This window comes from Acinonyx jubatus, chromosome D4 (assembly GCF_027475565.1).
Source record: "Acinonyx jubatus isolate Ajub_Pintada_27869175 chromosome D4, VMU_Ajub_asm_v1.0, whole genome shotgun sequence".
Classification (NCBI taxonomy): Eukaryota; Metazoa; Chordata; class Mammalia; order Carnivora; family Felidae; genus Acinonyx; species Acinonyx jubatus.
In genome coordinates this window covers 59,592,289-59,616,718 of record NC_069391.1, presented here as the reverse complement: position 1 = coordinate 59,616,718, position 24,430 = coordinate 59,592,289, and the positions used below count along the sequence as shown (strand labels likewise).

The window sequence follows — 24,430 nt, the reverse complement described above, 5'->3', positions numbered from 1 at the left end:
GCCATTCATCCCCCATGAAGGAAGCTGGTTTACCCAGCCCAGTATAAAAGAAGTAGTAGTTTTTAAAAGTAGTAGTTCTTACTACTTTTCATTTTATGAAATCATTTATTTTTCTCATTACATCACACAAGCTATCATATTTGCTCAAAATTAAAAAAAAAACAAACAAACTATTATCTCATGTGGCTCATGTATCAATATTTAAAAATTAAGGCTTTTGCTTGGTCTAATCCACTCTTCAACTTTGCCTAAGAGATGAAAATAAGGGGGCTCCTGGGTGGTTCAGTCGGTTAAGTGTTCAACTCTTGATTTCGGCTCAGGTCACGATCTCACGGTTCATGCATGGGTTCACGCCCTGCATCGGGCTCTGTGCTGACAGTGTGGAACTTGCTTGGGATTCGGACTCTCTCTCTCTGCCCCTACCCCACTTTCCCTCTTTCTCAAAATAAATAAATGAACTAAAAAAAAATAAGAGAGAGAGAGAGAGAGAGAGAGAGAAAGAGATGAAAACAGATCTCTGTCATCTACTACTTTCTTCCTTCAGAAAAGTAAGTCGGAGGAGCCACTTCGAAAAAATTCAGTACCTTCAAAGCTGGAAAAAAAAATCATCTGTGTGTGTCTGGTTTCTTATTTGTATCTGTGTAATGCTCTAATGCATGTCCATCCTCATGAGTTTACAGATAAATTATAAACTAATTGAAAGCAGAACTGACAAGTGGTTTTACATTATGAATGCTTGGAGATTTATGAAACATTTAGTAATGAATGCTTTAGGCCGACAGATGCACTCTGGCACACATGGCCAAATATACCAAGAGCCTATTCCTTGGGAAAATAGAAATATTTTCTTTTGTGGCTATTGCTTTGATGACAGTTTTGTCCTTTTACAAAGAAATGTAATATTTACCTCTGGGAATGAAGAAACTATCTATGGAGAAAATAAATGTCATAGGAAGCATGTCGGGAAAACCACTGGGTTTTCCCAGGGATAGTCATGCAGCACAAATTGGTAACCATGATATTTTCATAGAAATTTTTAGTATAAATACTGATCTAGTTGGGGACTTAGGTTTCTGGGCTCTATAAATCAGGCCATAGTAAGAAGAAAACAGCAAAATATTTAGGTCTCTAGAGCAGATAGGTTGAGGCACAGCGTCCTTTTAACAATAAGAAGGAATAAATTTGGGACACCTGGATGGCCTACTAGTTAAACACCCATCTCTCGGTTTTGGCTCAGGTCGTGATCTCATGGTTCCTAAGTTCGAGCCCCACATTGGGCTCTGTGCTGACAGTAGGGGGTCTGCTTGGGATTCTCTCTCTCTATCCCTCCCTGACTCACAATTTTGCTCTCTCTCAAAGTAAATAAATAAACTTTAAAAAGAAAAAAGAAGGAATAAATTTGTGATCTGGTTCAGCCACGTTCTAGGCATGTCACTCCTTTCTCAACTTTCTTCTTTATCCCTGAGATGAAAGGGTTCAACTACAGAGGTTCAGCTCTAAGCACGTAAAAATATGATATAAGCAGCATTTTTAGATATCTCTATATGTCTTGGCACTGTCTTGATATATTTCCTTATTTATGAAGGAAATATTCTATCTTTTTCTGTTACCTGTCCCACTAGAGTATTGTGAAAAATTTAGCCTTCTAGACAAAGGTGCCACATACATGCTGTTACTAAAACAGAAAGACAGGACACCAATATCTGGAATGTTTCAGATAAGAGGCTCATTATCATCTGCATAGACAGGAAATGTGAGAGTGTTGCCATGAGCACAGGAAGAAAACCTCAGCCAATCTGGATGCTAAATGGTGGAGGACACTTGAGTGCTGAGATAAAAGATAATACACATCCACAGATGGTAGCAAAGACACTGGTACTGGGTTTTATGGTGAGAACAGGAGAGGTCAAAGGTAGGCCTTCTGAGCAGCACAGTTTCTCACTCTGCTCTGATCCAACAAAAAGACTGCTCTTCAGAATAGTTTTAATATCTATGTTTAAGATAACATTACTGAGAGAGATAGTTATCACTCATTTGAGGCTAGATGGCAGATAACTACTTACATCTATTTGTAAGTCAGCTGTTAGGAAGTTGGAAGAAACTGTGCAGTTGTAACTATATTTAAAAAGAGGTTGTTATCTCAACCCATATATGAAGTCTATAATGTACCTGAAGTACAGTATGGATATTGGGATTATTTCTATGGGGAACTGCAACTTGAAGACCAAATTGGGAGATGGTTTCACATCTTCTCTGACTTTGTAGCTTTTCTTGCTAGTGACCACTGGGATTCCTTTGTGTTGAGGTCTTGACTAGTGGGGATGGGGTGAATATATCCACTCAACAGTGAACCAACTCTCTTTTTTTAAGTTTATTTATTTATTTCAAGAGAGAGACAGAGACAGGAAGGAGAAGAGAAAGAGGGAGAGAGAGAATCCCAAGCAGGCTCTGCACTGTCAGCACAGAGCCTGATGCCGGGCCCAACCACAAACCACGTGATCATGACCCAAGCTGAAGTCAGACACTTAACAAACTGAGACACCCAACTTCCCCAAACATCTCCATTTCTAACAATGATATCTGCATGCTTAAATAATCTGAACATGTAAGAATTGATATACAGTCCCCTAATTATTCTTCCTGTCTCCATTTTCTTTTTTTTCCATTATGTACATGGATGACAGATTAATTTCCTAAGAAACCACCACGTAAGTGTGCTCTGTATTTTCATCATACTTTGAAGAACTTTGGGCATAGGACTGATTATATTTTATTATAATTTTGCACTGACAGGCCTGTTCAATGAGAAAGTACAGTACTTGATGGTAGGTATGATAGGAGCTTAACACTATTAATTTATAAGTAAATACAAACAATTACTTCACTATAAAATCTTTCACTGGCTACGTAAAATTAGTGCAACCTTTCAGCTACCATTATTGAGCCCCTTATTTTACACACACACACACACACAGCCTACAAGTATGTCTTGAAATTCATACAAATATGCATACATATTCTCTAATTCTCATAGTAACACATTTTACACATGAGAAACTCATAGGGTTATATTATTATGCAAGGTTACAGCCATACCAAGTGTTCAAATCAGAATACAAATTTGTCTGAGTCCAAAGTCCATATTCTTTCCACCATCAATCCACCCCAGCCTTGCCAATGGTGTCTGGCAATGAATGCTCATTACAATTCTTGGCCCTGTTCATTGCCTGACTTCATTTCACCCAACTCCCCACCAGAAGCAATTTGATCCATCATAACACGTGTACTTAGTGCTTCCCCCACCTCCAAATATACTTATACAAACTTATCACCAGGATGCCTTGTTAAAATGCAGATTCTGATTCAGTATGTTTCAGATACTGCCTAAAAATCTGCATTTCTAATAAGCTCCCAGGGATGCTAATGTTGCTATTCTGTAGTCCACACTTTGAATGTAAAAGTCCAGAGCATCCTTGAAAGTGCCTTTGATCCTTCCTACCACAAAATACTCTTCTTCACTCCTTTTCTTCTTAGCTCCACTACTGGTACCACCTTTTCTTCAATACCTTGCCCAGTTTCTCATCTCACTCTGATCTTTACTAAATCCCAAAAGCATTCCATTAGTATTTCGAATTAGCAACTTGGTATTCTTTTTATTATTTTTGCATGTATACATTAATTTTGCCTGCTACACTTCCTGGAAGTAAAGGTTTCTTATAAATTCTACATTCCTCCCAGAACTTAGCATAGTGCTTTCCTGTGGTAGTATGGTGGATAATTACTGGTTCCTCCTCCAAGCTCACAAGCCCCTTTCCATAGTAACTTCCTTTTTTTGAACTGAAGGAAGAAGCAAGATCTAAATAGGTGCACTGCTAGCAGCTATGTCCTCATGTTTGTCTCCACAACAAAATGAGTCAATTGGAGTTCAGAGTTTGTTCTCTTACATTTGGAATTTTACTGGAAAGAAAATTGTTGCCTCTTTAGGGGGGACTCTCTGTTAATGAAAATATGATCAAAGGCCACATTTTCTATACATGGGTGGGAGAAACAAAAGAAGTTGGCACATGCAATGGGAAGAATGCAGTCAGTCCAGATAAAAGTACAAAAATAAAAATTTCAAAGAGGATGTCGGGTGATCTCCAAAATACCTCAGTTAGAGACAACAGTGTTTGAAGCATAGCTACATTTTTAGCATTTGGCTCTATAATAGACAATTTCTAAAAAATAAATTCATAATAAGTAGATAATTTATAATAAATAAAGCTAAGTCCTCTTTTCCCCCCTTAAGCAGACTGTAGGAGCTGTAGTGACTTACAATGAGTCTACTACAAATAGGATTTATGTCTATGATATTGATAATGGTAATGTCGACTGTGATGCCTGTCAAATGAATCTTATACATTGGTTTATTTGCCATTTCAGGGGATGGTGAAATGAAGGCTGGAGGATGATGCTCTGTCATATATTATCCTAAACCAATAATGTTTCTTAAATTGAAGTCTTCAGAGCACCTGCATCAAAGTCCCCTGAAGTGCTCTTTTAAAATGGACATTCCCTGGGAGAAAATATTTGCAAATTATATATCTAATAAGGAGTCACTATCCAAAGTGTACAAAGAACTCATACAACTAAGTATCAAAAAACAAACAGGGGCACCTGGGTGGCTCAGTTGGTAAAGCGTGCAACTTCAGCTCAGGACATTGCATGTATATGCACTGGGTTATTATTCAGTCATAAAGAAAGAAGGAAATTCTGCCATTTGTGACAACATGGATGGAACTTGAGGGCAATATACTAAATGAAATAAGCCAGACAGACAAGGATAAGCACTGTATGATCTCACTTATATGTGGAATCTTAAAAAAACAAATTTATAGAAATAGAGGACAGGTGGGAGATAGGGGAAAATGTTAAAGGTGGTTAAAAGCTACAAATTTCTAGTTATAAATAGGTCCCAGAGGTGTAATATACAACATGATGACTATAGTTAACAATATTTTATATTTGAAAGTTGCTAAAAGGTAGATCTTAAAAGTTCCTATAAGAAAAATGTAAGGTGATAGATGTTAACTCAACTAATTATGGTAATCATATTGTAATATATACATATATCAAATCATTATGTTGTATACTACAAATTAGTACAATGTTATATGTCAATCACAACTCAATGAAACTTAAAAAAAAATAAAACAGACATTCCTGGTTATCATGGCTAACCTACTAAACCAGCATTTCTGGTGCTGGAACCAAGAATATGAATTTTAATTAGACTTCCAAAATTTTCACAGTCATTAGCTAAGACTTTGTCTGGTAAGATCTATACATACTATTCTGTATCAGTCTAAAGATTCACCAGCTAATGTGATGGCTTTGAGAGTGATACCAACTTTCAGGAGAACTTTATTCCCTGCATTCTATATGCCATCCTCAAATCATGGCTACTTAAGTTCAAGTAAAACTTTACAGTCTCATATCAGAAACTGAAAACTGTAAGTATTTATAATTATTTTTAATATACAGTGCTCTTGCTACTAATTTCTCAGGTCCCTTCCTCCAGCTATCATTAAATCCAATGTCTGAGCCCAATTTTCTTTATAATAAAGGAAGTCTCTCACATGATATAAAAAGACTGGGCCATAATCTAAACCTACTTCCTCCTATTCTGACCTCAGAATAAGTACAAACAGCTTCCATGTCTTCAACCTCTGTTTCAGTGTTAGAGTCAGAGTAGCAAATTTTGTTTCATGCCTCTTGAGAAGTCTGAGTAATCATTAATTCATAGTGATTGTGCCAAAATAATTAGATGTTTGAAGGTAATGTGCCTTGTCTTTCTTTCATGTTCTTTACTATAAGCTAGTAAAAAAAATCTATTCAAGTTTGTATGAAAGATAACAAGTAAAATAATTTTTTTTTCATAATGTTGCTCTGTGGCCTAAAATATTACATAGAGGTCTTTATCCTATTATCACAGATGAATACAACACTTAACTATCTCCTTCATGGCTGTTAAGGCACAGTAGAGTCAATTCATGCCCAGGGAGCTTTAATCATAGACCATCGTCATGATAAATGGTGAAAAGTCAGTGTGGGCTATCATGTCAACGGCTACTAGGGGAGTTTCTAATGGGAACATTGGCAGCATGCAGTTCATAACTACTTTCAAGGAGCACTTCTGATCTAATGGCTCAATGAGTATTATTATAGTATCTTTACATGTAGTATTTCTAGAGAAATTCCACTTTAAAGGAGGCTGGTTACTGTAGACCATGGATACAACTGAGATTGTTTGAGTGATGCAAATATTGCTAGTGGTTTAAAGCTGGAGGACCATGGGGCACATTTTATTGAGTCAGCATAGTAATTTAAAATAATCAAAAACTAAAGATTTGAAGACTTCAGAAAGTCCATGCAAATATCCAGATTACCACAGATCCCACTGCTCCACATTCTCTTACATGGAGCTTCTTCATGTAGTTAATATCCATGTAGTCACTAGAGCTTGGGGCCCCTTTTAGAAGTTCTCACTGAAAGGACAGAATCTTAGGACTGGTAGGGACTGAGAGCTCGTCTAGTCCAACAGCTGCATTTAAAGTTGATACAATAAGCACTTGTGATGAGCTCCGGGTATTGTAGGTAAGTGATGAATCACTAAATTCTACACCTAAACCTAACAGTAAACTGTATGTTAGCTAAATGGAATTTAAATAAAATATTGAGAAAGAAAAGAGTTGATACAACAGAAACCAAGAGAGACAACAGGGATGTGTTTTAAGATTCCCATTGGGTAAATCAGTAGAAACTCTTCATGGTGGTATTTGGACTGCTCAGGCACCCAACAATCTGTTGTTATTTGGCACAATAAGGCTTGAGTTGTACTTTTTAATCTTATGCTAAGTCAAACTTGGCTTAAAAGAATAATGATGGTTCAGTTATCAATTCATGAGTTGGTTTCAGTATGAGTCCCTGTTGCTGGGGAATATCAGAAAATTCAATTTTAAAACTTTCTGCTTGATAAATACCACAATATCCAAATACACACAAATATACAAAGACTCTTCATTCACTTTCATCAAGCATTCACACAGAATCTATAAGGATTCTGAAATTTTAAGATACTATTCAGTTCACCATTGTTTCAAAAATAGGCAATATTCCAGGAACATATGGCTATCTTAATATTAACTCTAGCATTATTTTAAGGCTGAAGGGTAAAATCATGTATACACACATGGACATGGACATGAACATGGACATAATTAAAGGGTTTTCAGGCCATGGAAAACTAAGTGTATGGAAAAATATCAACTTACTCCCTGTCATCATGCTTTTTCAGGGAGGCCTCTGGCCATGAATCAATATATTTGGCACCTATCTGATATACGAGGAAGCTTATCAATACAATATAGTATATGAACTTAAAACCAGAAAAGAAAAATCAACCTCATTAACACCGAATATAAACACCTTTTAAAAGGGCAACTACTATATTGATTGTACAGACACTTTTCAGTCACCTATTTGTTATCAACTTTTATATCCTATTTGGGGTCGTATTTAAAAGAAAAAGCACTGATGAAGTTATTTTTTTAAGAATATGGTCAAAAAGAAGAGGGGGGCAATTCTTGAAATTACTGTCAAGTATAAACACACTGAAATACCTCATATTCCTGGGAAAACTTCAAGTTGTCATTTGCTTTCAACCTTTCAATGTGATCTGCAAGTTCCAAGATAGGAATTGGAGGATGGCTAGCCATACCTATTAAAAGGAAAGAAGAAACACATTTGAAAACAAATGAAAACGATGCTAACTATTCCAAAATATAGAGAATACTATAGTTAGAAATGGCCTGAAGACATGTGAGTAGTAAAGATGTTTAATGTGAGGAAGCAGGCAGATAGTTTGGTTACTCAAAGCAGGACATGCTCTGGAAGGATGAATTTTGTAGCCAAATGAAAAGTCACCAAGCATGATCCCCAAACTAACACTCCTAGTGTAAAAGAAAGCGTTATTGTGCTATGAATTAATGCAGTTAGCTAGCGGAGAAAACTGACAGTCAGGCTTGATGTCAACTTCTGCTTTGAGTAATGACTGTTATGTCATTTCAAACTCCTTCTCCTGCACTGTATGAAATGGAAATCGTGTGGAATTAAATGGTGTAAAGTGAACTAAGAAAACAGACACTGAGAAAGGCCTAAAAGGGAAAGAGTAGTAGCTTGATAGGAAACATAAAGTGACTTATGCATAATCAAGGAAAACTAACTTGAAGAATGAAGGTTACCAGGGTAACCGGAATCATCTGAACCTGCAAAGGAAATGATGATGTAAATAAAATAAAATAGAACGGATTTGTTAAAAAAAATGAAATGGATAGTCTGATATACTTTTGTAAAGGACTGATAAAAACACTATATGTTTTTACAGGATTCACTATACATTGTGACTTGATTAAGATCGCTTTAATAGTTCACATACCTGAAGGTGATTGACATTCACATGCAAACATGGGCACAAAGAATGGCATGCACCACAGTTCATAGACGATAATCACTGATGACAAAATCAGACACCAAACTGAGTTTCAAAAATGTTTCCACTAGTAGCAGATTGTAGAGGTTGGGGCCGTGGCCTTCACCTGGACATTTATAAATGGCCACACACTAACAGCTTTATGGTATTTGCCCCAGGTCCCCAAGTTTCAACTCCCAGCAAACCTACAATCTACTTCAGGTGTAAACATCTTTGTCCATGAATGGGAAATGAATGCAAGAGAGTGAGCAAATGGTCAAAGGACAAGGAGTGAAAGAGGATGGAAAAAGAAAGAAAGCAGTGACAGGGGCGGCACGTCTTAGTTCCCTCTGCCAGCTGAAGTGAGATTAGTTTCACAGATTGCGTTAAAAATAATCTATCACTAATTTGGTGATTCCTGGGTCTTTCCAATGTTTTCTCGCTTTTCATGTGATTTACATTTTATTTCTTTGTGATGAATTTTTTATAAGTACCATGAGAGAGCATCGCTGACTCATGCCTTATGGATACAAATTCCAGCTGGCTAGAAAAACTTGAACTAGCATGCCCCCAGGGAAGCCTCTGAAACTGAAAAGGAATGGGGGAGGAGCTCAAACTGGAGGCCATGTTGACATTCTGCTGTCCTGAGACTCTCTGGAAGGTGTTAGGCTATGGAATGGTGACCATTAAGTCAACATGACATGTGATTACTTTATGGGCATTTTAGGAATTGTGCCATTACTGAAAGCCACCCAGTAAGTTCCTGTATCTCAAATGCCAAATTATCAATACTTCTGGTAAGTAAAAAACTATTTTGCTTCTTCTAGACAATTTCATCATTTTTGCACAGTGCTATGATAGGTGGTGTTTTAGCATTTATGGCTTCCAGTCAACTAAAATCTTGGTGGAAGATCCAATAAAAATGAGTTGGCTTAGAAGTAGAAATTCTTTGTTGCTGATATAATTGTGTATTTGGATCAAAATGTTGGAGGCCATTTCTGGAACTTTTCCAAATAGATGGTAGAATTGAACTAAAAGTGATCTTATCCAGATGAGGCACCCCCAATGACAAGAATGGAAATGCGAAGGCACAAGAGACTCTAGGCTTATCTGGAAATGGAAATGGAATGATGTGGACATCCATTACAGTGCTTCAACAGAGAAAATAAAGAGACAAAGATGTTTAGACCTTTTCGAGCGAATCGTGGGAGAGAGTTATTATCATATATGGACTGAGTGGTGGTTTGGCTAGAGAGGGAGGACACAGAGCCAATCAGGGAGGCGTAGGGGACTGAATTACTGCTCAAAGCTGCAAAAAGTAAAGCCAGTTGGAGATGGGAAAAGTATTAGTATAACAGCAGTAGAAGACCATAATAATCAACCAAAGATGTGATCAACATATTTACTTTGGAAGCTGGTTATACAGAAATGCAAGTAAGCCTGTACTGACTCATCACCTTCTAAATCAGGATGTATATATAATACACAGATACCTTAGCATTCAAGAACTATCATTTAAGACACATAAGTATGTATTATGTTGCACCAAAATTCTTGACAAGTAAAAACGCCAGAATGGATGTTTCACAGGAAGGGGAGGAGGACTCTGATGGTATAGGAGAAGACATCCTAGGCTAGAATATGGGTAGGAGTTCTCTTTCTGGTTTTGCCATCTCCTAATAGGGACAAATCACTCATCAAGAACCTCATTTTTTTTTTTTATCTGTAAAATAAAACCGCAGAGCTAGGTAAATTCTGGAGTCACTTCCTTCTTTATAACTACCACTTGTACCTCATGTAGATAGGATTTCTAAACATATGGAACAGAGAAGGGTCTCTTCTACACAGTTCACAGGCAAAGTTCACAGTTCTCACTTCTCTTTGAGATCTATGGAACATTTACTTCTACAAAACAGAAAATGCATGCAATTGAATTGTCTACTTTTTGAATTATTTAAATTCAATATCATTTTCTTTAGCTAACCAAAAAGTATGATGCTATGTCATGTATTTGAAACAAATAAACAGCATCATAAAAATTATGCTACGTAATAAATCAAGGATGAAATTCCTCTAACATGAAACTCTAGCTCATACCAGGAAAGAATCACCAAGGATCTTGATTCCCTCCCAAACTTTTCCATTGTCCATCATGGAAACAATTTTATATGATATAATCAAGCATGTTAGAGTCTGAATAGATAAGCAGACACCAAGAAAACTGTGATGTTGACCTCACTATAGTATCTTTTCAATCTTTTGTTTGGGCAACATGGGTATTTCTCACAGTCTACAAACCAATATTTTATTAGAAAAGAATTTTTACATTAGCATCATTTGAGGTGCTTTAAAATTCCTTTTTTCCAGGCTACACACCAGACCAATTAAGTCAGAATCTCTGCGGGTGTGAACCAGGTGTTGATCTTTTTAAAGCTCTCAAGCCATGGCTCCCAGTCCAATGGAAATTATCTTGTTGGTGGGGGGGGGGGGAGGGGTTGGCACTGTAACTCCATGTATTCATTTTTTTCCACTCAAAAATTTTATTGGAGTTTACAAGAATGCAATATGCTTTTTTTCAGTAATACCTTGAATTTGCTCTGATTCTCTATTGAGCACGCTTTAATACTTTAGCTATTATTAGTAGCAAAGAACTTGAATTGCAGCTCACAGCTGATAAGGACTTGCCAGGGTCATGACCTTATCAGTTCAAAGCTACAAATGCACAACATAAGTGCACTTTAAAGGCACACGTTGAAACTGAACAGTGTTCTCATTTTGGAGCCATGATATCCACAATATACTCTGTCAGCATGAAAAATGGATGTAGTCACTGAAATTTGCCTTAGGTTGGAGGAAAAGCCATGATGGCTAATTTTTATAGGATACATATTTGTGATAGTAATGTCATGAGGGCTTCCTTACAAGAACTGGAACTTTAAAACCATGGCATTTTAAGATGAGAGGTACTTTAGAGATCACTTAAGCCCAGCATTTTCATTTTACACAAGAAGACTCTGAAGTCCAGAAAAGATAAATGACTTCATGCATTAGTCCATCTAGTAAATAAAATCTTAAGTGGTTTTGGCATCTAACTACTGTATTAATTCTGGAATGGCAGTTACAATCTTCTCAAGCAGGGCGCAAAGTCTTCAGGGGCTGAAGGGGACAGATTGGTAAGGTAAATGACTGAAGATGACAAGGTAGGGCATAGCAAACACCTTCACAAACAAATGCACTCATACTCATTTCCTTGCAGCAAGCAGCCTTTTATGACTGTCTTTCATTTCCCTACTTTCAAAGGAGGCTCTAGAAAAGAATATTTTTCTATTATATGCAAAATAAAAATATGCATGAGATGACTGGCAACTGACATTCAGTCTCAATGTCAGGGTTATGTTTAGGGCTGGTGTAGATTGTGGAAAACTTGTACAAGGGTCAAACTATTCAGCTCTAGTCGATATCTTCCAGGGAGAATTGCAGAGCCATGAGGTAAGACTTTTCAGGTTTTTAGTAGCAACTGCAAACACAGATTATGATATGTTTTCATTGTTGCCTCAAAATTTTGCTGAAACCCAGTGGGAGTCAAAGACAGGACCTCTGCAGGCCACATTTGGCTAACTAAATTGTGACCTCTGTTTTAACAGCAAAATGTTCCTTTCTCGTGTAAATTAAAATCCAAGTAGGTTGAGAGTAACATCATGCTTGTATCCACAAGACCATGGGCTAGACATCAGGTGTGTATGGTGGGGTGTGACAACGTATACTTCCTGCATGGGTCACCCCTTGGGAGTTCATTTATTTCTTCTTCCTTTCCATATTAATTTTGTCAGTTAGGAAAATGACTTCATCAAGGTCATCACTATTAGTAAAACTAAGGCTACGTGGAGGATTTGATCCTAGACCTTGTCACTTCTCATTTAGGACATTTTTCATTATGCCATACTGTCTCTTATACCACTTAACATCCTGAAGGAGTGGTGCCATGTACATAAATATGGGTCTGTGAGAATGTTTGGGCTATTTATGTCCTGACACAGAGATCTCAAGCATCCTCAGTTTATAGAAAATGTGTCAATAATAGCTTCATTTAAAGATATGCCCCATGGTGGGGAAGAGGTAAAAGGCACTCCTACACACACCTGTATTTTCCAGTCACCTCTTGTCAAAATGTTGTGGGTTTCCATGAGAACCAGAACTAAAAATATACTAATGGTATACATTCAAAATGTTAAAACTGTAGGGGCCCCTGGGTGGCTCAGTCGGTTAAACGTCTGACTCTTGACTCCAGCTTAGGTCATGATCTCATGGTCATGAGTTTGAGTCCCACATGGAGCTCTGTGCTAACCGTGTGACTCTGGGATTCTATCTCTCCCTCTCTGTTCCTCCCTTGCTTGTGCTCCTTCTCTCTGTCTCTCTCTCAAAATAAATAAATACATTTCAAAAAGTGTTAAAAAACTGTAGTAGTATTTGGCAGATTTCTTCAAAAGCTCAATTTACAATGCTTTTGCCTTCTAAAAGTTGTTTTATTTTGCTAAGTAATCTAATCAATAATATCTTCAAATAACTTTATCTAGAGAGAGATGTTACCAAATACTTGCCTTATTTTTAAATTTTTTAAAATCTTGCATTTAATACCAATAGCCACTGTATAATTATTTTGCTAAGTAATGATTTTGAGGTCACTAATAATGGTGAACATCTTTAGATGATTTTTTTTTTTAATGTTAGGATATATGTGTGATGATTCAATACTACTCTCTTCATGGTTTTCCTTTCCAAAAAACTGTGATGAAGTGTGGAGAACAATTTGTGGTCATGGAACAGGGAGAAAATAATTTGTTCATCAAATCAGTGATGCATCTGTATCAAAAATGTAGTTCACTAAGTTAACAGTCACAGGGAGAAAATTAGTTTGAAAATAATGGTCAGATTTTAACATAATTTATGTACTTTTTAGAGTACTCTGAATGATATACAAATACTCTATGTTTACAATTTGTCTCACAAATGAATAATGAATTAAAGGCAAAAGAGAACACTGATTTATAAGATATAATTGCTACGTGGCAGGACAATAATGAGAATTTGACTTAATCCATGACTAGGATCATCATTAAGGGAAAGGTGTTCCAAGAGTGCTTTTTCAGGTAAGCAGTGGAGAGCATAAATAAAATTCATTTTTACATAGGTTTCTCAAAATGGAGAATTTGAACAAACTGTATTTCTTTATATCAAAAATGTACTATTTCTATTCAATGAACCATAGTTTTTGAGGTATAACATACAAAGAACACACATGGTGTTCTTAAGCAAGGTCATATATGTAAGTTTCTTATGGTACAAAATATGAAGATAAATATATGTATAAAAATGGATCTTGTTAGCATTGATCCAATTAATAGCACTAATGGATCAGAAGAGATGCCTCAGAAGCTTTTAAAGCCCATTCAGCTGCTGTGCAGACATTTCTGCTGCTGATACTGCTATTTCTGATACGGTAACTTTTTACCAGTTTGGTTTTGTTTTTCACAGCCCATCAATCACCTACCATCCATGTATGCTTTAGGGAAAAACATATTAAGGTCATCCTCAGAATGAAAATGAGGCTCTTATGTTGTACATCTGATCATCAACTTTTAAATTTCTTTCCTTAAAAGGTGCAAGTACACACTCTAGAAGTTTTTGTTGTTGTTTGAAGTTTATTTATTTATTTTTTTTGTGGGGGGTTTGCAGAGAGAGGCATGTGAGAAGGAGTACAGATACTGGAAGAATGAAATTCGCAGGAAAAAATGAAGAAAATTTCTGATGGAAACTGACAAATCAATGAAAGGGCACAGGGAGGAAGAATTGTACAGGCACAGGGAAAGGTGGTGGCTGGTATACAATATGAGGCCATTAGCTATGTGTTCTCATACAACTTTTTTTTTTTTTTTTTTTTTTTGGTACTAGAAAGAAGGCTTATTTCTCTGAGATGCTGAAATTCTAAATTTGCTTTGTTGGGGAAAAAGTAGATATATGAACACATATCAGTAGCTTCTTTGGTTTTCTTATTCATCACCATCTTGGGATGATATTATATTTATTTTCATCATTCTGTTCAATGCTGCAGGCTGTGGCTCAGAGGGGCTGCTACACTGCAAGTAAAGGCTTTTTTACAATATTTCAGAAAACTCTGTAATTGGCAGTCTCTATGAAAATAGTAAATGTGCCTACCCTAGGACCCTGTAGATGCGGGCTCAGTACTGCTCACTGCAGTATCATTTGCAAGAGTAAAACTTGGAAAATAGCTCCCATTAATAAGAAATGAGCCACTACATTTTGTGTCATCTGTAGAACAGAATAACATCAATACCATTGGCTGCTAAGGAAATAAAATCTAACACACTAACTTGGGAAAAGGTTTATGTTTATACAGTTAAATTTTATTTTTATTTTATTTTTAATTTTTTAACGTTTATTTATTTTTGAGACAGAGAGAGACAGAGCATGAACGAGGGAGGGGCAGAGAGAGAGGGAGACACAGAATCGGAAGCAGACTCCAGGCTCTGAGCCATCAGCCCAGAGCCTGACGCGGGGCTCGAACTCACGGACCGCGAGATGGTGACCTGAGCTGAAGTCGGACGCTTAACCGACTTAGCCACCCCGGCGCCCCTACAGTTAAATTTTAAACCAGACAATTTTATGTATTTGCACCTTTCTATCTGTCTATATACCTGCTATACAATTTTTATCAGTTAAAGAACTGTATATACGTGTAAAAAAGTCTAGAAGGATACTTATGGTGGCTATTTCTAAAGGGCAAATTTGGAGTAGTTATAGGAAATCTTTTACTTATATTTTAAATATGTCCAAAAAAAAAAAAGAAAAGAAAAGAAAAGAAAACTTAGAAGCATGGGGACATAGAGTAGGTTTTCTTTTCTAAAAGCACGTTTTTCACCTTTTCCAATTTATGAAAATTTTGAAACATAAAAAATATTTGCTATAATGCACACCTGTGTAGCTACAACCTATCTACAAAATTGTTAGCAAGCTTATTTTCTATTTTAATTTCCCCAATAAACATGTGCTGCTTTTGTAATCAAGAAAAAGAATTACTGAGAAGTAAGGGTAATAAGACGACTTGGGAAATTTTGGAGAAAAAAAGGGAACTTTTCCTCCCAACCTAGGCTGACTGGGCACAGTTCAGTTCAATTTTGTTTAACATGTAACTCATCTGTGAATCCATCTTGATGCATACCCAGCTTCTGCCATCCACAAAGATTTATGAGGTTTAATACAGCATTCTTTTAAAATCATCTTTGAGTATTTTCCCCTTCCTCTACAGACCTTAAAGACTTGTAAAACTTGGTTAGCAGTTAGTAACTTTAGCATATTCTTCTACAACATCTCCTCTCTCCTTTACTCATTTTATCCAATTTTCCATTTCAGGTGATAAGTCTAACCCTAGCTAAGTGATACCTTCTTGCCCACTGGTACTCTAATTTTGTAGGCTACGGGTGATACAAACATTGTATTTGAAATACATGTTTCATACTTGTTCTGCCTGAGCCAGTACACCAATAACTGATGACTTATACATTATTTTAATAGATTGGGTAGTTCAGGTTTTAAATACAACTTATTGTATACTGCCACCTGAACTTTAACACACAGTATTCTGGCTAATAAACACATTCATGGAAAATACCTATGAGCAGAGGTACCTGCTCTCAGTCAGGAAGATGTGAGTCTTCCTCACCCTGTTCAAATGCTTGGATATATAGTGTTTCACTAATACAGCAACTATATTGTCATATGAAATTTGGAAAGTGAACTAAAACCATGTTTTTTCCCCACATCCCACAACCTTGCAAAGATGTTTATACTGAATACAACAGTTTTCTCTGCCTTTACTTTGTGCCTTAGTGGAGACACAGTGGACAGAATTCTGACATTTCTTTTCCTGACCCAGAGATAGGGATGTTTGTGGTACTGAGGTTCAAGGTATATTTCTTTGAAGTACTTACATGTTCAGAATTCTGTATTTATATGAAATTTAGAATGTATTTTCAATACCTTTGGAGTATTGGGTAGAATTGAGGGAAAATGCCTGCCTCCTTATATCCAGACTCTTCAACAAGAATAAATACTTAAAAGTAAATAGTTTTCTCATCCCCAAGAATTTTTTTGAAAAGAAAGGAGAATTCATAGAATTAGTGAACTGACTGATGTGCTTCCTTTACCTTCTGAAATACCTACTGAATTTCAAATGGAAATGTTTGTTTGGTATTTTATCTTCCTCAACAGATCCATCAGAAGTGGAAGTAAATTTGCTTTCATGAACAAGTTCAGTGCTAGGGCCTCATTATATAAATCACAGGTTTTTTATTTCATTGAAAGTCATTTGTTCGAAGTTAAAATCTGGACAGCTAATCCTCTACTTAGGAATACCATTAATAAGTATTGTCAAATTTTATGTTTGTGGATAAATGATTATATTTCCAAAGGTATGATGTATATAAAAGCACATTTCAGACAGTGAAATGTTTTAAAATCCAAAACTTAAGGAGCGTCATATCATTTGCTGTGTGACCCCTACTATAGGGTCATTTTATTGCATCATCCAGGAGAGCCTTTGGTTATTTGTGAACAAGAGGCAAGGAAAAAGCACAGAAAGGTTTGGTTAACAACCCTGCCTTCTGCTCTAATCCCCTTGGCAAGTAATTAGAGAATTTGTAGCCATTGCTTAGAATCTCTACTGATTGAAACAAATGGTCACATTTCTATGAATTCCACATTGACAGCTGGGTCTAGTTTTTTTTTTTTCCTTAACTGGTGAAATTTTCAGGACAGCAGGCCATATCAGACAGCGTGGGAGGGAAATACACTGATTCAACAAGCCAAGCTCATGCAGATTGCTTACCTGATCTAAAAGGCACAACACAGAGCTTCTTCCTGAGCAGAAGTGCTAGGACCTTAGGACAACTTCTCCTGCTTTATTCTCTTCCTCTACTAAATCTCCTCTCCCTCTTTATTCATCTTGCCCACTTTATTCCATTACCCATTTGATGTAATAAGTCTAACCTCAGTTAAATGATACCTCTTATAAACTCAGGTCCCCACTGTGATTTTGTAAAGCTATTGGTGAGCTAACCAATGTCCCTTCAAATGTAACATTCATTCTCCTTTCCAAGGACTTATATGAAATTTAATAGATTCTTTCCATAAATGGATCTAATATTCACATATATACTGGGGAGATTATATTCTTTACAGACTTTTTTTTGGATTTGACTATATTTGCAAAATTACCTGTTAAAGTGAGAAGTACTTCCAGATGGAGGTCTCTCAGTTGAAGGCATTTCTATTTCCTTGTTTGTAGTTGCCTGTACTGTGCTAATAATCCTGTCTACACAGTTCTCATTCATACTTCCTATTTTTTTTTAACTTTTAATGCTTATTTTTGAGAGAGAGACAAAGTGCAAGCAGGGGAGGGGAAAAGAGAGAGGGAGGCACAGTATCTGAAGCAGGCTCCAGGCTCTGAGCTGTCAGCACAGAGCCCGGCGTGGGACTTGAACCCACGAACTGTAAGACCATGACCTGAGCTGAAGTCGTATGCTTGACTGACTGAGCCACCCAGGCGTCCTTCCTACTTCCTATTTATGCCTGGAATATTCTGTTAGTGCCAGAGTAGATGAAGGATAGCACTCCTATTGTTTTTCTTTTTTCTTTTTTTCTTTTGGAGCTATCTTTGCCTTTTCACTCATCCTATACTATGCTTCTATCTCTGCCTGAAGACCAAGGTTGATTCCAATACAAATCATACTTTCCATAAAAGCCAGAGGAGATGGGGGCAGGGCTGAGCAGCAAGGTATTAAGTAACAATCATTTTCTCCATTTCCACAACATGCTGCTCTTGCAAAGGAATCATGTAGTGCATCATCTCTGTGGCTTTTAGGTCCTCTATACCCTGGTTTAGTCAAATTGAAAAGTACATGAATTCCTGGGCCCATTATCAAGAAGTTGCCAACAGCCTAAAGAAGTCAGTACACTACTATTTCAAAAAGTGAACCGAGAAGGTTTACTACAAGAAAATCAATATCAAGATGCCTTAATGGGACACCTAGACAGAGACTCAACAGGGAGCATCTAAGGGATTACAATGACCCAAAGGACTCTATGAGTTTATTCAATCATCATTACATGTGCATAGTATACATTTATCAGCCTTTAGAAAATACACACAGGAGATTTTTGGCTATATGAACATTTTCTACTGCCTTTTATGCTGATGGAGGTAGATCTTTGCTTTGTAAAAACTGATTTTTAAAAAGTCTAACCTCATTTGAAATAGCATTTTACACACAACCCACATTCATGATGATGGTTTGTATAGCCACTTTGAAAATGCCAGACACTTCTTTCAACTTGTTACTAGTTACCATGATACATTCACAGGTAAAAAAGAAAACATGTCAAATATAATAGACTACATTTTCAATTCAGAGTAAGTCACTGCAGTGTGTAGTTTGATAAATTTGAGGTATATACTACTGTGAGTTAACATGTCCATGTGACACATTTGCCAAAAACTTGGGGAATGATAACACAACCAAATTTTAATCACACTTCTTAGATCAACTCTTTATTTTCTTAATTGTCCTTGGGCATTATGACTGTGCCACTCAGTTTTAGATCTCTTTATCATTTATTATTTTCCATTCATTTGAGATAAATAAAATTTATTTTAAAGAAAGCAAAATAGAGCTAGTCTTGAATTAACAGTACTGTACAAAATGCCCCTCAGTAGTAAAGATAGGTTTCCTCTTAAGCATTTAATATTTAGAAACAAGTATTCTTATCCTCAGTTACTTTATGTATCTCCCCAGTAAGAAACTCAACTTGGCCAGTGACATTTAGTATAGGTAATATTTTAAAAGAAACTAATTTTTATCTCACTTTGTTTCTTTCCCTCTCACCATCCTCCTTTCTTCACTTTCTTCATATAGACACAAATCAATAGGAAAATACAGAATAAATTTGTTATTTCCCAATAGAATGAATGATGTGACATCCATCCATCGATCCATCCATTCACTTTTATAAGATGAGAAACTGAATTCTTGACAGATAGGTATCATTAAAAATAATAAACTCTTAATCCCCCACAATGGTAGATATTCTTATAAGACTATAATGTTTCCAAAATTTGAAGATGAATTACTTGTTTTCTCTTGTCTATTCCACCTCAGATTTGCAAAACAAACTTTATTTCCTTTCCAGACTTCTGTTTGGTGAATCTCAATAATATTATAATTAAAAAGCAGGATAAACAAAAGTGTTCTAAATAAAGTGACGTTCATCTCTGAAAGCAGTTATCAGTCGGCCAAAATGCTTTCAGTAAATACTATCTTATGGACAAGATGAGCCTTGCTTCTTACCTGGTGTTTGAAAATTAAGGCGCCTCAGTTCTACTGGGTCTGTTGGATGGTGTGAAGGGACCTCCTTACTGTTGGGTATGCTGCTCTTTCTAGAGTCAGACTCTGCCCTCTTCCTGTAGGGAGAAAAATTTTTTAAAAATGTAAGAATACAATAAAAAAGCAATTGAAACATTTAAAAAGCTCCCAACTTTCTGTTTTACAACCATCTGTCAGGTCAGTTTTGTGACCCTGTTCAGGTTGCTTTACCTCTCTTGGCCTAGACCATTTCCTCAAGTCTAAAATATTTGCTTAAGTGAATGATCTCAAAGTCCCCCTTCAGCTCTAGAATTGAATTCTTCACTGCCTCTGCCATTAGGCATTAAGGGGGTGTTGGAGAGATATGCTTGAATCCTGATGGCTACAAAGTGGGTCTGCACTGAATTTTCCCATATGACAGACAGATGCAGTAAGTGTGTTCTAAGATTCCAAGCTAGCACCTAGAAGGAGAATTAGCACTACATAAGACCAACATCCCCTTTCTCTTTCAAATTAAAAGAAAGAAAAATAGTGTTGGCTGCTTATGATGTTAAGCTGTGATTAATATTTCATTAATGAAAGTCAATCACAGAAAGATCAGAGAAAAAGTAATTTCACCTACTGGGTAGTCTCACTCTTCCAATGATCATTCATGGCATATGTGAACCATTAATAATGCCTTGTTATAAGTAATTCTTCACACAATGCATTTCATCTTTGTTTTAATTACTATCTACTAGTTTTATTAAATAACTTTGTTTAGGGTGTGATAATGTAATAGTAACAAATGTCTATGCAAGGAACATCAGGTTTTTCTTCATAAGATTTCTTATTCATTTTTTTCAAACCTTCCAAACGCAGAGTGCTGCCTAAGTATTTTCTTTAAGGTTAAATTAGATTAAAAACTCAAGAAATGGAGACCTTTTCAAGCAGTGCTTTATTCTGTATTTATTCAAATACTGACTCCAGCAATCTCCAGGCTGCAGTCGTAATCCTTGTGTCCACCCCTGTTTAAAACAAAGACATTCTTTTTTGGGGAAAGGGGCACAGCGGTGCTCAGGAACACTCCCTTGTCTTTCTGATATGACTGTCTCACAGCTCATTAGTGTTGCTGTGGCAATGGGATCCCATTGAGTGCCACCCAGGTCGTTCCATGGTAAGCCAGAGGGCTCCTGTTAAATAGCCTTTCTTTCCATCTCTGCTCATCTGTATAAAATAAAACTAACCAGGGGATGAAGGGAAGATTGATGCAAAAGGAAAGCACACTTGATTTGCTCAAGTGCAATGCCTTCGGCAAAACTGTGTTAATGGAATGAATTTTCTTGGGTGAGTCCTGTTAGACACCTTGCTCTCTCAGAACCTTGGATTAACCTGTCTCAGGATTTCCTGTTTCTACCTGAAGGTGTCAGGTATAGCCTAAGGACAGAATGCATTGCCAAGCTATGCCACGAATCAGAGGTGAGCACTGAATGTCAGGTGTGCCAAAAGTACTGGCGGTTCCAGTTGTATGGAGTGGAAAATGAGAAGCAAAGTAAAAGCAGAGCTGAGGGCTGACAAGAAAGATGTGAGAAGAAAGAGAAAGAGTGGCTCAAAAGACCATGTGAAAGAAGGACATGGTGACCAGTTTCAGAATGGAAAATGCCACTATGATTAGGCTGTGGCTATATGACTCATAGAGATTCATTTTACCACCAAAGGTATAGAAGCTAAATGGGCTCATGAAATGCCATGGACTGCTAGTCAGTCAGTCCCATGTGTAACAATCATACACTTGGCCTTCTCAATTCAAGGGACCCAGTGGCCCTCCTTAAACTTCTTTTGTTCCAAATGAGCTGGCACAGATGCATCTCTTTACTGATGTGCCAGACATAATGATTAAAACCTGAATTTTTATCCTTTCTCAAAGTGGCCCCACTGTCTTTCTTGTGGGATTATGGGGCCAGATGTAGAAATACCTGGGCAAGGAAACTAGGTCACTCTTGTAGGTACTGTGGAACATGCTCCTTATCTTTTCAGTGAGGCCAAGCTGAGTGACACTGAGACAAAGGGACAGAAGAGAATACTCTCTAAAGAAATTTAGTCTGTTTCTCTGGTGCCAGGAAAGGTGAATGTCACATCTTGTTGCCCAGATGAATCTCAGAAAACCCAAAGCTTGGGACTAAAACTGCCATGTATAGTTGTGACAAAGTTGGGGGGTCATTTAATAACTAACTTTTCCCTGACTTTATCTGTTCAAATAAATTACTTCCATGATCTCAGACTCAAAAATCCTATAGCCGTCTCAGAAAACCAGCTATTTAAATTTCTTTTTTTGCTTAGGTTAGTTCTGGTGATCACAACGTGGGTACTGGCTGCCCACACTTTCATCACATTATTTTTAAACACAAATGTGTTAAAATGGTTGTTTTCTAACAGAAAGGATTTCTAAGAAATGTTTGCAAGATGAAGAGTTTGGTCATCATTGGTAATAATGATAAATAGCTTTAAAAATAGAATTTACTGCCATAAAGGATTAACTAGTATATGAGGGTCTAAATCAGGCCCAACAGGAACGTCTGTGGTCATATTTTTCCTGATAGGTTTTCAGAAGTCTCATTATTCACATTTTAATTTTCAACTAGAAAAAAGTGAAGAATAGTGACTACAAGCATATTTGAATTTTGCCTTGCTATTTATTTTTTCTGTTAAGATTATAAAGTCCTGTTATAAGCTTATTTTCTGCAGAGAGAAATATGTACTACATGCAGGAGGTATATGGGTGAAAAGGAAATGCAAGATCACATGACATTTCAGATATGGTGGAAACAGCATCATGAAAATATGTGGTGGTTTGGGATGGGAACCACATATAACAAAGATGCTACTTTGTGGTCTAAGGGGTTTTTTATCTTCACTTAATCTCACCTTGGTCTAAGGATGAGATATGAATCTACTTACTTAGAACAAAGATATTCGGATATATGAGCAAAGGCTTTTGGAAGAAAGATGCATCTATCTGAAATCCCTACTTTGGCTGAAAAACAAAACATATTTTGCATGTGTTTTGGGGTGGATTAATGAAAACCAGTGATATTAAAAATAATTAAAAAAAAAAGATACCCTACAGAAGTATTAAGTTACCTGTGAGTAGAAGTGTAATGTAGCTTACTGACCAGTGTTAAGTGATTTTGGGAAAATAATACAGCCATGGTTCTCAAACTTTAGCATGCATCTGAATCCCCTGGAAGGGATTACTAAACTATAGACTGTTGCACTCACACCTAGAGTTTCCGATTCACTAGGTCTGGGGTAGGTAGTCTAAGAATTTGTATTTCTCTCAAGTTTCCAGGTGAAGCTAATGCTTCTGTTGCTGGTCCAGGTAACACTCATTGGGAACTACTGGAATATAGAACTGGGAGGACTAGACAACTGAGATGAGCACTGAGATCCTTTTCTTAGTTTAAGTTTTATCAGAAGTTTCTACCTGTCAATATAGATATGAAGACAGATATACATATAGATATGTTAGAAAAGTAGGTTTGATTGGACCAGTCCTTCAATAATCACACAGATAGCTAGTGCTATTATTATTATTATTCCTACTACTACTACTATTGCTGCTGCTGCTGTTATTATTTGAGTCTGGAAAGCATGGAAATAATTTGGAATGATGTCAGAATTTTCACAAATGCATGGCCATCAATATTTACAGGATATTAAAATGCCATTAGTGCTCTTGTATTGGGAGGTGACCTCAGATCAAACTTAAAAGCCAATCTTAAGTAAAAACAAACAAAACAAAACAAATGTCTTAATGGAACACCTCACATTTCTTTTCTGTAGACACATTAACACATACAAATGCTCATACAAAATGCAGACTGGTTTCATTACCTTCTAAATTTGGCTTTACATAAAGATAATTTGTTATTTATATTTATATAGACAAACTAATTTATTTCCCTCAGAATCATTTCAGTACCAATATTTTAATATTTTATATATCTAGGCTTTGTCCATCTTCCACCTGCCAGGTGACACCTTTTATATCCAACCTCCACCCTCACCCCCTCAATACTTCCAATGGCTACCAGTGTCTTACTGAGCATTAAATGGGGTTTGTTCTCTATTCCTCACCTGTCAGGTTTACTGCTCCATTTTAATGCAGCAAAAAAAGAAAAAGAAAGGCTCAATGTTAGTTGGCCAATGGTAACAAGAGTAACTATGACAACGAAGATTTAAGAAAAACTGCTCATAAGCAGGGCACATTAACTGACACACATTAGGAAATGACAGTGTATCAAAACATTTAAAGGACTCTAATTATGAGTTGAATGGAGGATATGAGGGTACGTAACTAAATAAAGCATTTGTGCACATGTTAATGTCACATTCGCTTATATCCACCAAGGTACAAAATATTGCCACAATTAATTATATCCCAGAAAGTGATGATAGAGATATAATCTGACTTTTATAAAACATGCCATGAGGAAACTACTAATGT

General features: G+C 36.6%; 1 protein-coding gene across 44 annotated transcripts in view; it reads right to left on the bottom strand.

Moving 5' to 3' along the window:
* Positions 1-24,430, bottom strand: part of PTPRD (protein tyrosine phosphatase receptor type D) — a 2,170,985-nt gene that overhangs the window by 104,547 nt on the left and 2,042,008 nt on the right. For 20 of the 44 annotated variants that reach the window (XM_053204229.1, XM_053204243.1, XM_053204231.1 and 17 more), the window contains 4 exons: positions 24,061-24,075; positions 19,930-20,042; positions 8,265-8,306; positions 7,662-7,759 (listed from right to left, as the gene is read on the bottom strand). In XM_053204229.1, coding sequence (XP_053060204.1) covers positions 7,662-7,759; positions 8,265-8,306; positions 19,930-20,042; positions 24,061-24,075 — 268 coding nt within the window. The remainder of the gene's footprint in view (positions 1-7,661; positions 7,760-8,264; positions 8,307-19,929; positions 20,043-24,060; positions 24,076-24,430) is intronic. The other 24 variants (XM_053204238.1, XM_053204241.1, XM_053204250.1 and 21 more) reach the window with 5 other exon arrangements.